Source organism: Nyctibius grandis, chromosome 1 (assembly GCF_013368605.1).
Source record: "Nyctibius grandis isolate bNycGra1 chromosome 1, bNycGra1.pri, whole genome shotgun sequence".
NCBI classification, from domain to species: domain Eukaryota; kingdom Metazoa; phylum Chordata; class Aves; order Nyctibiiformes; family Nyctibiidae; genus Nyctibius; species Nyctibius grandis.
Genome location: NC_090658.1, coordinates 131,076,867 through 131,090,748, shown reverse-complemented (window position 1 = coordinate 131,090,748; position 13,882 = coordinate 131,076,867). Strand labels below are relative to the sequence as shown.

Genomic DNA, 13,882 nt, shown 5'->3' with positions numbered 1-13,882 from the left:
GATTTATCACAAATCTTGTAGCTCAAGAAGATTTAAAATCTCACCTATTGTTACTGCTAACCTGCTTCTACCTTCAGTAATTCTCAAGCAAACACAATCAACTACTCATCTGGTTCATCAAATCAAGAAACTAATCAGCTAATTGCTTTTTCAAAATTTAAAACAAACTCTCATCATCTCAAGAAACATTTATTGCAGGGAATGAAAGCCTCTTTCATAGCTTCAGAGCAGAAGAGCTGTGATGTCCATAATAAAAGGGTAACACATACCCTTAAGTCACTTTTCCACATTTACATTTCACAGCTGTACAAGTGTTAAGCAAAGCTGGGCTGAGTGCAAGAATAATTGCTAAGTCATGTGGTCCAAGCACAGAGAGTCTCTCAGATGACTTCTTATTTTACTTATGAAACTGGAAGGTGGAGCTTGGAGGAGGCCATTCTCCTTCCCATTTCCCTTGATTTTTCAACTCCTCACACAAGTTTTCTAAGACAATAGAAACTGGGATTCAAGCAATGCAGATCTGAGCTGAAACCACACTCGTGTAAATCCTAAATGACGATGCCTTTGATAAAAGCCTTATGGGTGTTGTAAAAAGAATTCACCCATATACACTTTGGGCTTTTTCACTAGCCTAAGAAATCTGGTGCATTTCAAACAGGGTGGAAAAGTCAGTAAGTGAGAGAGAGCAGGAGAAGCAAAACCAGAGCAGCATACAACTGCATGCAATGGTGGATTCAGCAGGCACTGGTATATTCCCAACAACAGGTAGGAGCTTACATTCCCTCTGTAATAGCAGTCACGCCTCTGGTAATCATAAACTCAGCAGATTTTCTACAACAGTGTTAGGAAACACTAGTAAAGGTGCAACTTTAAAATGTAGTAAACAGGTTTGGGGCAGAAACAAAGAGTGTGTGCGAATCCTGGAGGAAGAAGAGAGGAGTGTTTTGGAAAATATCTGATGTTTTCAACTCTGGGAAAGCTCCACCTTCATTTACGGATCAGTTAGGGAACTGTCTTCATAGATTAGCTGCAGCTAATGACAGCACTAGTTGGATAATGATGTGCCCAACTCACTCACTCTAGGAGGGGTCTGGAATAAAACCCAGATCACAGAATCAATCAGGTTGGAAGAGACCTCTGGGATCATCGAGTCCAACCATTGCCCTGACACCACCATGGCAACTAGACCAGGGCACTAAGTGCCATGGCCAGGCTTTTCTTAAACACATCCAGAGATGGTGACTCCACCACCTCCCTGGGCAGCCCCTTCCAATGGCTAATGACCCTTGCTGAGAAGAAATGCTTCCTAATGTCCAACCTGAACCTCCCCTGGCCAAGCTTGAGGCTGTGTCCTCTTGTCCTATCGCTAGTTGCCTGGGAGAAGAGGCCGACTCCCACTCCACTACAACCTCCCTTCAGGTAGTTGTAGACTGCAATAAGGTCAGGTGGTGTCACAAAACCATCTAAACTGCCATACTGGAGCTTTTTCAGCCACTACCCTAAAAAGTCATCCCACCTTTAAGGTTACTGGATTTCAGAACCAAACAAAATGATCCTAATAGACAGTTTTTACAGGGTGGTTTGAACTAATCTTAAAATGGAAGATGATACAGTAAATAAGCTTGTCTGCAGTTTATTAAACTAGTGGTTGGGACCATGGCATCATAATGGCTTTTAGTACAACGCCACAGCAGCTGAAAAGTCTGTTGCAGTTTACTTGACCTTCCATATTTTCCTCCTTATTTACTCTATTTTTTCACATTGTGTAAGATGAATTAAGGGAAAGCACTTCCCAATTCATCAAGAGCCTTTATTTCCATATAATTTTTTTCCATCAGATTTCAATTTAAGAAATTAGCTTCTGATGGCTGACAGTTTTTCAGCCCTTTCAAATACCATTTGATCACAAACCCTACGGAAACAAAGATGTGAACCTGGTGTTGTAACACAGGTTGAATAAAATTTGTGACAGATTCCTCCTGGTCCCACTACCAGGTTTAGGGCAGCTGTGGCTGCGCTGACACCTAAGGACCCCTTGGAGACAGGACATTAAACTCAACAGTGTCACTGGGAACCAGCACCGCTGCTCTTGGACAGCTTCAGAAAAGCTAACTGAAGTATAAAAAATAAAATGTGAAAGGTTTAAAGTGCATGTACTAAGCTCATAAGCCAAAATTGGCCCCAAATACAAAAGCTCAAAATAATCTCCTGTAAAGACTGAGACGACAGAAATTTTATATTTTAAATTACCAGTAGATTTTCAGGAGATTAACATTCCCTTGAAGGTTAGAGCTGGAATGCTGTGGCCTGAGCCTTCAACTGTATTGAGTAAGAAATTAGAGTTGGTTTCTTGTACCTTTCTTTGTCTAAAAAAGCAAATGGCAATAACACTTAGAAACATTTAAATAGTAACTTAGAAATATTTAAAAGTTTATTTATCACACAAATTAAACAAATGCCACCTAAAAAAAGAGGCCACTGTTTGTTTTTGTTTTTGTTTTTAAAAAGAAATCTGAAAGCAAGTTCAAACACAACAGGTCCTCAAGTCTCCCTGCCAATGTTTGTTGCCGTAGAGTGACTTTTCTCTTTCCCTTTGCTACGTAGAAGTCAACACAAGCAAGGGAAAAACTGACTATGCAAGAGAGTGTGAAAATAACTTACATCTAAATGACAATGCTAAGAGCTTAAATGGGAAAAAAATAGTGTAACAGCACTTTTAGGGCATTAATTATAAGACATAGTAACATACATTCTGGACAAAAATACAGTAATTTGACTTGTCCCTTAGGTCTACCAACATGAAGTCTACGCAGGCATCTTTCACGCTTCTCTGCTATATATAAGAACTGCACAAATATAACTCATGAAATTTTCAGTTCGCAGCAATTAAAGATCATTAAATATGTATGAGTGCATCTGGAAAGACACACAATACTATCTAATCCTGATGAGGTGTAAGTCAACTCAAACTCACGAGCACGTTGAACACAAGCAATCTCTCCTCACATGTTAACACTACATTGTCCAAATGGTAAAAAATTCATTCTATCTTCTGCTGTTTCATTTTCTGCAAGAAGAGAGCTTGCCAAACAGCTTTAGTAAAGGCACTCCGTGTATCTGGACATTAACCTTACTCACAGTCAGTTCTGCTGCTGCATGCACCGCTCAGCTCACAGAGACTAAGTGAATAAATTAGTCCGGCGAGTCTCTGATGCAGCAAACAGCTCTGAGGAAGTTCAATGCACAACTCTGTGCTGCTGCTTTGTTTCGGGCTTCAGAGTTAACAGGAACGAAATGCAGCAGTGTTTGCTCTGCCCTCAACCACCCAAAAGCCAAGGCAGAACTATTCACAGTGTGTGTATCTGACCTGCTGACTTCACCAAGAGCAAGCAAACCTGAAACCAGAGCAGCAAGTTAATCTCACACTGCACTTTAGGCTAGCTCTAAAGATGTAATTAGCACAAGAACTGTTTGCCTTTGCGGCATCCACAGCGGACTGACTGGTAGTCTCGCTGGTTCTTTGGCAGTGGGGAGTGAGCTTGTAACACCTCAGGAGTTCTTAAAATACAGTTGCCTCACCAAGAAACGCAAGATGAAACACTAACTCTACATGCTTCGCCCATTTGTCACCCTATCTCTAGGTTAATCCTACTCATACCACCAACACTGTTTTATAGGTTATCAACAATCACCAGGAAATATTATAAACTCCAGGCACTTGTTTATGACAAGGATAATGGTCATAGAAGAGAAGTCTTGTGTTTTGCATACTGCCATCAGGATACAACAGGTGCCATTTCATTTACTCTAATACCGTAATTAATCTTGTAAGACTGCTTGCACAAACTCCAATTTATAGATAAATTGTTTCTGTTGCAATCTCCAGTGGAAAAAAAAAAAAAAAAAATCAAACCCACAAGAATAACCCCCACTTCCTCCCCAAAAATCAAAATGATTTCAAGTGACTGAAAATGAAACCTCCCCAAAGAGTAAGAGGACATAAAATTAGCACCTAAGACCGTGGACAGAAGCTTGCACAGATACAGAAGCAAATTCATTCCTTACAAGCACTGGAGACAGAATCTTTATCATCAAAGCGCAAAAGAATTCGTCTGAACACAGAAACTAGTCTGGATAAATATACACATGAACATAATAGATACCTGAATGTATATTTACAGGCAATCTCGATATTTAAACTGGAAGCTAGAGGTCTTACACCACCATCCTACAGTTTACTCTGGCGGCGTGGCCAGAATACAGGCTGTGGTCCCATACAGTCTAAACCCAACCTGGCACACCCACACCACCGCTCCCCACCCGCGCTGTGTAATGCCACCACCCGCCCTGCCCAGCCTTGTGCCAGCACCGGTACTTCTATTGCTCCTCAATAAATTCATTCAAAGCACTAAACACATTTTTTTTGCAGTTAGTTTCCTGCCTTTTTTTTGTTCAAAAATAAAAGTATTAACCCAAACAAGATGTAGCAACGCAAGAGCAGTAGTTTTGACTGGCTTAAGGTGTCATCAGCCATACCCTTGAGCGTAAGTCATATTCTTTTAGTACTGATAAAAGATGTTATATTTTAATTAACACTACACTGAACTGATTAAAAGGCACAGAGAAATGAGGACTTAAACAGACTTATGGGATGCTTGTACACCAACATCACCTGAAACCAAAATATTCAGTAAGACAAATCTTAATTAAAAAGCCTCCAGCTGTCTTTTGCTTTGCTTCATGGTATGGCTTGAGCTTTGCACAGCATTTACCCGAAATATAATGAATATTTGCTAAGTGAAGTCAAACACTGACAATTTTCCTAAAAGAAAATCCACTGCAACTCTAAAATACAACAGCAAAAGAACTTACTGATTGTTATCAAAAACCCATCTGAAAAAAGCAGTGCACTAGGAAATACTTCAGTGAATGACAAAGCTAAGAAAACAGAAGACTAAGAGTCTTATCTAATGAAAGAGTGCTGAATTATTTACTTCATAATAGCATGCTAATCGAGACCCCGGTTTGCAAAGTAGAAAGTATGTAAAAAAAGAAGTCACAATTGCTACCTAGCAGAGCTGACAACTTTAGATGGGACGCTGCAGGGGCACTGACGTAGAAGTTGCTTTACAAAAGCACAGCTTCCATACGCAGTGTGTAGGAGTGGGGTCTGATTTGAAGCAAGATGCAAAAAAAGTAACCTAGATGCAATCAAAAGTAACCCACGTACCATTATGAATGCTTCCCCTCACTGCTAAAAATTAGTATTATAAGCTTATAGATTGCCACTTCACATGAGAATGAAGCAGGACCCTCAATACTATCACCCTGAAATACAAGTACTATGAATAACTATTTGATACTGAAATCCCTTCAACGTGCACGCAAGGAACCTATTACACTTTTATGAGCTGTATAAATTAGTAATAGTTAAACATACCGCTTTTACTAACCTAATAAACCCTTGCCTTAAGAAATTCATAATTCAAACACTAAAGACAACCACCACCACCACAAGTAAACACCCAGAATATTTCAAAGCTTAAATTTCAACAGTTGTAACCATCTGACAGGTTTGCAGTTTTAAGCCCTTCGGTGCAGAGGGAAGGAAAGAACATTACTCGTGATCCTGAAGAAAACAAATAGTTGCTTCAGGTCCAAAGCCCCAGAACTTTATACAAATACTACTTAGAACAAAGTGCATATTAGAGAGCTTCCAAGAAAGCCGTCCCTTGCCTCAAAGCCTGTTTAAAAAGCAAAGCCACAGAAGTCTTACAACAGGATGACTCTTCAGAAAATCAGTTACAAAAATGCTTAAATTTAACATTAAATAGGTGAGAAAAATACTACGTTTCATATTACTGTTTCTATAGATTCTAGGAGCATCAGAAATACTACACAGAGGTATCAGTTGTTTAGAACTGAACAAAACATCTGGACTGAACAAAAGATCTGGAATCTGTCATAAAAAAAAAAAATCAATTCCAGGACATTTTGTTTCAGGGAGAAAAAGACCTTGATCTTTTAGGCTAGACTGACATGGATTTAGGTATCGCTCACAAAGTAACAGGATGGTTAATAGCTGCAACCTAACAACCAGGCTACAGCCATCCTCTCTACTCTGTAACATTTTTAAGTTTATACAGAATAAAATAGCTCTGATAACAAGATACACTCTCCCATTCTTCAGATTTGTGCAGCTCAGTGTTAGGATATTCCCCAGCAGAAGCTTCAAATAGATGTACTGCTCTAAATCTTTTATCTTCCATAATTTTTTTCCCCTCTACTTCCAGCACTTCTTCCCCACATATATTTTCTGCAGAACTCAGTCCCTACCTGGAAACAGCCTGAAGACCACTATATGTGCACAAACTCAGGGCTGAACATATACAGAGTACATGACAGGAGGGAAAGCTGTATTATTCCTCCTTAGAGACTCAAAACTTGACTGAATGAGGTCCTGTGCAACCTTATCTAATTCGACCTGCTCTGAGCAGCAGGCTGGACTACAGACCTCCAGAGGTCCCTTCCAACCTGAATTATTGTATAATCCCGGGGGTGAAAAGCACTGAGCCCAGAAGATGTCTGGGTCACAGCCAAGGAAGTGACCTATGACAGGAAAGGGACATGAGCAAGAGGAAAGCCCACGTCTATCACTGAAGCAAGGCACCACCTTTCAGCTCCTTTCCATCCCAGCTCCCACCAACTCCTTCCTCCTGTCACTCAAGCTCCTCCCAGGAATTCTCCACAGGGATGAGTCCCTCCTCAGTTTTGAGAGCTGCTACCTGAAATTTGACAAAATGCAGATTTTGGTCAAAATATCCTCAACTGCCCTAACCCACCAGACTATAAGGACATCAACTCCATCTCCTCTGTTTTGGATGTGGGACTCAAGCGCTCTTCTGAACTCAGTTTGAGTTTTTTATATCTGCTTTTGTTTTAAAAGGTATGGAAATATTGTAACTTTTTTTTCCTTATTTATTGAAAGGAATTAAAGAGTTATTTTGTTTCAGATCATGTAAAAGATAAAGGGCTTCCCCGCCCCCCCCTTTTTGCTTCAGCTATTAAACTGACTTCACTCGATTCCCTTTCCCCAAAAGGAATTATTGGCATGCTTCTGTGAGAATGCGGGGAAAAAAAAAGCCATCCTACACGTTTCTTGGATTTTTGCCTTCTTCACCTTCCCATTCCTTGGCTGAAGCTGCCTTTTCATACCTGCTTCCTCATCATCTAGAGCAAGTTTTTCTAATTAAGACAAGTAATAAACATTTAAACAGATGCCCAGACCACGGTCTGATTAACATAACCCTTAGGCAAGTTTCGTTGAGAGAAAAAAAAAACAAACCACATCAACTCAACAACAACAAAAAATCTTCTCCTGTCAATCCACACTTCCTCTTCCATGTTTTCTTGTTTGTTTTTGTTTCTTTTATCCTTATGGTGCTTCTGTCATCTGGTGAACTCCATCCCACTCAATCACCGAGGGGTAAGAAGAGGGGTTACAGAGCTGAGGGCTGAATTAGCACAGGAAAAAATACAGAGAGAGGCATTTTCCCCCAAAACCAGGAAGAAGGAAGAGCTCTCCCCGCAGGGAACAGGGCACAGCCCGGCTGTAAAGCAGGTGCAAGAGGTGTGGAGAGGGGTGTACCCCGGGAGGAGGGGGGCCAAAAAAATAAATAAAAAGCCATAAACCAGGGCGAGTTTAGGAAAAAAGATGTCAGGAGAGGGGAGTGAAGAGAGCTGCTTCGTGAGAGCAGCTCGGCTTCGCCCACAAACCCACCTGTACCTACACACGCGAGCAAAATAAATAAAGGAATATACACACACCCCTGCCGACACACACACCTACAAACACGCCCCCGCGCCGCGACACACACCTCTACACCCACACGCAGGCACACCTGCCCCTACAGACACCGACGGGGCCAGGCACCCCCCGGCCGCCCGCCCCGCTCTGCCCCTCGGGCCCGCTCCCCTCACGCACCCCCCGCCAGCGCCACGGCGGGAAGAGCGGGGGGTCGCTGAGGGAGGAGGGCCTCACCTCGCCGGTTCATGGGGCGGACGCGCACCGCCACCTTCACTTTGGAGTCCCCCATCGCGCCGCTCCGACCTCCCCGGCTCCCTCGTCCCTCCTCGGCTTCCGTCTGCGGAGGGACTCCCGGCGGCGCGGGGAGGAGCGGGGAGTGGGGCGGTGAGGCCGGGGGCGGGCGGAGGGAGGCGCCGTGCGTGGCCAACGCCCGGCCGGACTACAGCTCCCAGCGTGCACCGCGCCACGCTGCGCCTCCCGCCCCCGGGGCCGCCGCGGTGCACGCTGGGAGCTGTAGTCCTGCCCACCGCGCCCGCCGGGGGGGAAGCGTTGCATGCTGGGATATGTAGGCGCTGGAGCGGGGGAGTTTAGTGAGGGGGCGGGCGCCAAATGGCGCTTGTGGGTTGTGTTGTACAACAGGGCGCTGACAGGGTCACCCCAGTGCTGCGGGTGAACCCCCATCGCATCTCGGTCCCTGCCCACGCCTTGGGCTCTTTTTAGGGGGATACTGCGGTATTTCACGCAGAGCAGACAGCGACATTGCCGCTGAGACTAAAAACTTCACCTCACCACAAGATTTACTGGGAGTAAAAACCAAAACGGTGTGGCTTTGCTGGTCTGTGGGGTTTCTGTCCATTAGAAATCACTTCAAAGATCACATCATATTACCCGCATGAAGTTCAACAAGGCCAAGTGCAAGGTCCTGCACGTGGGTCGGGGCAATCCCAAGCACAAACACAGGCTGGGTGGAGAATGGATTGAGAGCAGCCCTGAGGAGAAGGACTTGGGGGTGATGGGTGACGAGAAGCTCACCATGAGCCGGCAATGTGCGCTGGCAGCCCAGAAGGCCAACAGTGTCCTGGGCTGCATCCCCAGAAGCGTGGCCAGCAGGGCGAGGGAGGGGATTCTGCCCCTCTGCTCCGCTCTCGGGAGACCCCCCCTGCAGTGCTGCGTCCAGCTCTGGTTGCCCCAACAGAAGAAGGACATGGAGCTGTTGGAGCGAGTCCAGAGGAGGTCACAAAGATGCTCAGAGGGCTGGAGCACCTCTGCTCTGGAGACAGGCTGAGAGAGTTGGGGCTGTTCAGCCTGGAGAAGAGAAGGCTCCGGGGAGACCTTCTAGCACCTTCCAGTACCTGAAGGGGCTACAGGAAAGCGGGAGAGGGACTTTTTACAAGGGCATGGAGTGACAGGACGAGGGGTAATGGTTTTAAACTGAAAGAGGGGAGATTGAGATGAGATATTGGGAAGAAATTCTTTGCTGTGAGGGTGGTGAGAGCCTGGCCCAGGTTGCCCAGAGCAGCTGTGGCTGCCCCCTCCCTGGCAGTGTTCAAGGCCAGGTTGGATGGGGCTTGGAGCAACCTGGTCTAGTGGAAGGTGTCCCTGCCCGTGACAGGGGGGTTGGGACTAGATGATCTTTAAGATCCCTTCCAACCCAAACCATTCTGTGATTCTATGATTATTGATCATGAACCATAACCCAACATGTAGACCATGGTTTTAGATGGTGACTGGATCTGGCTTCACAAACAACCTCTGATGTTCTGTCAACATGCTGTTATGCATGGGCACGTTGCGATTTGTTTAGCGAAGGCAGCTCACTAAAAGAGCTCAACAGTAATAATCAGAGATGGTTTGAACAATATTACAATTTATCCCCGATAGACGGCTCGACTGCTCAACTGCAGCTACTGATTGCAAAGACCGAGAACGAAACTATAATGCAAAGATGCAAAAAAAACCCCCAAAACCTCATTTAAATGGTCATGGTTGAAAATCCTTGTAGCTGCTATTTTAGTTCAAAACAAGGATTCTCTCTGTAGCATTTTGGAAGGTCAGATTTCAGCAAGGACTGGAAAGAAAACAAATTCAGAATTGTAATCCTTTGGCTCTTCTACACTGAGTGAGGTTTTATGACAGAATTAAATAAATAACACATTTCCAAGTGGCTTTGAGATAAGATTTCAGAAGGCAGCACTTTTTCCTCAGAAAAATTGCACTCAATATCTATCATTTCATGCCTGCCTGACCTGAAGAGTATCTTGTCAAGGCAGAGAGAAAACGAATACTAAGTTGGCATTTACGTGACACTGGGATTAATATCCATGTCCTTAAGAGAAGCGCCAGAGCATCCTAAGTTAGGAAGTTGTCTTGAAGTTAAAAAAAAAAATTAAATAGCAGCAGGTCAGACCAGGCAGGGCTGCAAAAGCTTGAAACAAAAATTGAATTTTTGTCCGTAGCAGCAAAAAGCATCAGCTCCTCGGCATGTCGCACTTGTGGTTCAGCCCTGCAGCCCCATGCTGCAGAGGGTTTCTTGTTGGGAGAGGGGACGTCCTGCTTTCAGCCTGCACAGTTGGTTCTTGCACTTGTGAACTTGAGGATCTAATTACAGGATGAAACCCGGCTTTGAACTTCTTGTGGTATTTTCCAGCTGGGGCCTCAGCAAACCACACCAATGTTTTCTGAAACCGAGTACTTCGTGATGGAGATAAATATAATCATGGCTTTACAGCTGGGCGCAATGAGCAGCAAGTAGAGGGTGTTGGTTTTTTTTTACGTCAGGTTGAGTCACCTGGAATCTGGTTTAAATAAATGGGATGAAACCTGCCAGATGTGCATACTGCTGGGGGTAGCACGTGTCACCCAATTGCAGTCCTTCCTCCTCCATCTTCTCCTCTGGTATTAGTTATCATTGGTCTCTTTGTTATATGTAAAATTAAGCAGTAAATCTTTTGGGGAAAGGATTGCATTTTTGTTTGTTAGAAAGAGGTGCCAGTGTGTTTTAAGTGCCATGTACATGGAGAATAACAAATGCAAGCAATTCTTGCAAGCTTTGCTCCAGTTTTCTACTCAGAATGAAGAATTTAATTTAAAACCTGAAAAATCACCCCTTTAGTCTTCCTTCAGTTCTAACTGCCAAAGAGAAACCGGATTTACACGTAATCGTTGCTACTTTCTGCAAACTTCTTCAAAGACGGAGACATCCTTAGAGCCCAAAGAACTGTTCTCAGTTTCGATGTCGGGTTTTATCGGGGCTCTGGGAAGGCACACGGGAGCAGTAACTTCTCATGGCTCTCTGCAGTCCTGCCTCTGGACTTTTCCTTTATGCAAGCTCCTGCCTCCTGCAATGAATTACAGCAATGTAACTTCTCTTGCACTGGGCACAAGCTACCTCAGTGTAATTACCCCACTGTGAATTCGTCTACAAGCCCTTTCCCTGGCTCAGTGTTTCACAGTCTGTGGGAAGCATCTCTCCGGAGGGGCACAGCTTGGAGGGAGGATATTGTTTCCATTCACAGGACTGGAACATGCTAATTATGCTGGGAGGAAAAGGGGGGTGGCAGCTTTCACTTGGGAGGGACAGGCTGGGCAAATAGTTTGTGAAATGCCAACTTAACCCCACCTTGTAGGGAATTGTCTCCAGTTCTTTTCCCCCTTCCTAGTTACTGTAATGAGGGGCTGACTTCCCAGATTAGCTCTGGCTATTTGAATGCTAATTTAATTAACAAAACATCGCTGAGGGGAGAGACATTACTTGTCCCTCCCATTCATTTATCGCGTTTCAGAATGCAACACTATGTTCATCAGGTTGAGGAGCCACAGTTATTGTTATACCCACCTGGTTGTAACAGGGATTAAAGCAGTGATGTGGAGGAGGGAAAATCAGGTCCTTCACCTCATTTTTTTAAAAGCAACTAAATACAATTAACTGTTTAGAAGTAACCGAGTCAAAAGGATTTCATGTGTCCCACATACCTGTGATGGCTGCGCTGCGCGTATCACCAGGCTGCAACGGAAGAAGTTGGCTTTTGTTCTTACCTAGATGAAGGTATGAACGGTTTAGATCTCAGATCATCTAGATATAATTATATCTCAGAGCAAGGCAGCAAACATGACAGGCTTATGGGTGTCTTCTTCCAAACCATAACAAACAACAGATCAAGAGTATTTTAAATCTGTTTATTCATTTGTTAAACTGCCTGTCAAAAGAGACGCATCAATTATGAATTTGCTGTAGACCTAGTTTCTGTCTATAAATCATTCAGGCGTTGGAAAACTAAAACAGAGGATCTTATCGATGCTTGGTTAGTTGTATGCGAACTCTTAAATGTCACTGGGGTCCACTTTTGCAAGAAGCTGAGCAGCAACTGGGACATTCCCAGTCAGAGACTGGGAGGCATTCAGAGCATTCAGCAGCTCTTTAGCATCCTCAGTGGTCAAGTCCTCAGCACAAAAGTATTTGGTAAAAGATTTAGAAAATAAGACCTGTTGCTTTTGTACATTTTTCAGAGATTTTTGTTTTGTCCAGTCCCTGGAGTAATGAGTTTTACCCTGATATGTTGATTTTGTCTTCAGGTTTATGTTGCTTTTCAGTCTGGAGATACAAATATATAAATGTAGTAGAAGTTTGTAGGTGCTTGTAGGCAAAACCAGAAGACAAGTTTGCTACGCGTTTCTTTCAAGTATAATTGAGAAAGAAAGCCCCAAGGGAAATGGGTATTAAGAATGGGTTGAGAAATCTGGATAAAACATAAAATCAATTTCTCCAGATCAGTTGTGTCAAAATTCTGCTTGTTATCAAGATTGTTGGGTTGGTTTTTTTAAAAGAATTGCTGAAACGCCTCATGCAACGCTTTGTACAAACGTGCAGGTTCAGGAGACTCACATTAATTTTAGCAAAGCTCTTTCTCTGCTCTACTATTTTAATAGGAACTTTGCAAAATCAAAGGATTGTTTCCAGAGTCATTCATAACTGTTAATTTTACTCTTCCTGGTATGGACTTTTAAAGGTATTTGAGTGTGGCCTCCTGCCCTCTCTGTGAACAGTATCCCGGGGCAAATACATGAACTCTTGAAGTCTTCTTGCATTACTGGATTGTAACACAGTAAAGCCTGAAACAAACCTTTTCTAAACAGCCCCTACTTTTTAAAAGTTATTCCAAAGTTCAAAGTCCTTGTTATAAATATCATGGCATTATAGGACGTGATACAGTCCCAAATTGATAGCCAGGCTCTGATCACTTCATAAACCTGTTTATGGCAGTGACATTTCTGACAGCTACACTTCAGCTGGGGTGCTTCTCCTGTACAGTGGGACTTCAACACAAATTCATACCTCCAGCAGCCACGCAGGGCCAGGTAATATTAGCAATTTATGTGCTGGTAGGATGAGGCTTCCGATGAGAATTTTCTCATCTTATTCACTAAAAATTTTTATTACTGTTATCAGCTGTTCAGTTTGCTGATACAGGGTGTTTCAAAGCAACTGGTTTTACCAGATGTGTTGCATTGTATTTGAGTAGTTCTTTCCTCAGATAAAGATTCGACATTGGATTTCATTTGTTTGAAAAAAAAATGTTTTTTTTCTGTCTTTGGAGAAAATGGAGAATCTCTAGAGAACTTGAAAAATCAAAATTAGCAGGAGAGTATGTTTAGTGATTGCAAGACAAGCTTGTAGTCCTAGAAAAGCGAAACAACCCATCACAATGGCATTCACTGATATTCTGAAGAATGCATATTTAGAGAGTTGTGTAATGTTCACAGCATTTATCTCCTAGTACTTCTGAGATACAGGATAGGTGAGAGCTGAACTGCCTTGACTTCAAAGGCTGGTATACGTGTTAGCTTCTGCTGCTGAATCATGTTGTTCTTGCTCCACTTCGGCAGAGGAGAAACCCACAAAAGCCACATTTTTTTTGCTTTTCTGCCCATCCACACCTTCTCTCTTCTTCACCTTCCCTCTCTCCAGAAGCTGTACAGCTTCAAGGTATGTCCTGGTAATCCAGACACTGCCAGACACTGGCCAAGCTCCTAATCCAAACCCAGATCAAAATTTTTCAGCTGCATTTACACTAATAA

The 13,882-nt window shown here is 43.4% G+C and overlaps 1 protein-coding gene across 3 annotated transcripts in view; it reads right to left on the bottom strand.

Moving 5' to 3' along the window:
- Positions 1-8,133, bottom strand: part of KIF13B (kinesin family member 13B) — a 153,583-nt gene extending 145,450 nt beyond the window's left edge. For 2 of the 3 annotated variants that reach the window (XM_068398719.1, XM_068398726.1), the window contains exon 1: positions 8,042-8,127. In XM_068398719.1, the coding sequence (XP_068254820.1) occupies positions 8,042-8,096 (55 nt within the window). In that variant the 5' untranslated portion in view covers positions 8,097-8,127. Of the gene's footprint in view, positions 1-8,041 lie in introns of all 3 variants that reach the window. The other variant, XM_068398735.1, reaches the window with a different exon arrangement.
- Positions 8,134-13,882: the final 5,749 nt, after the last annotated feature.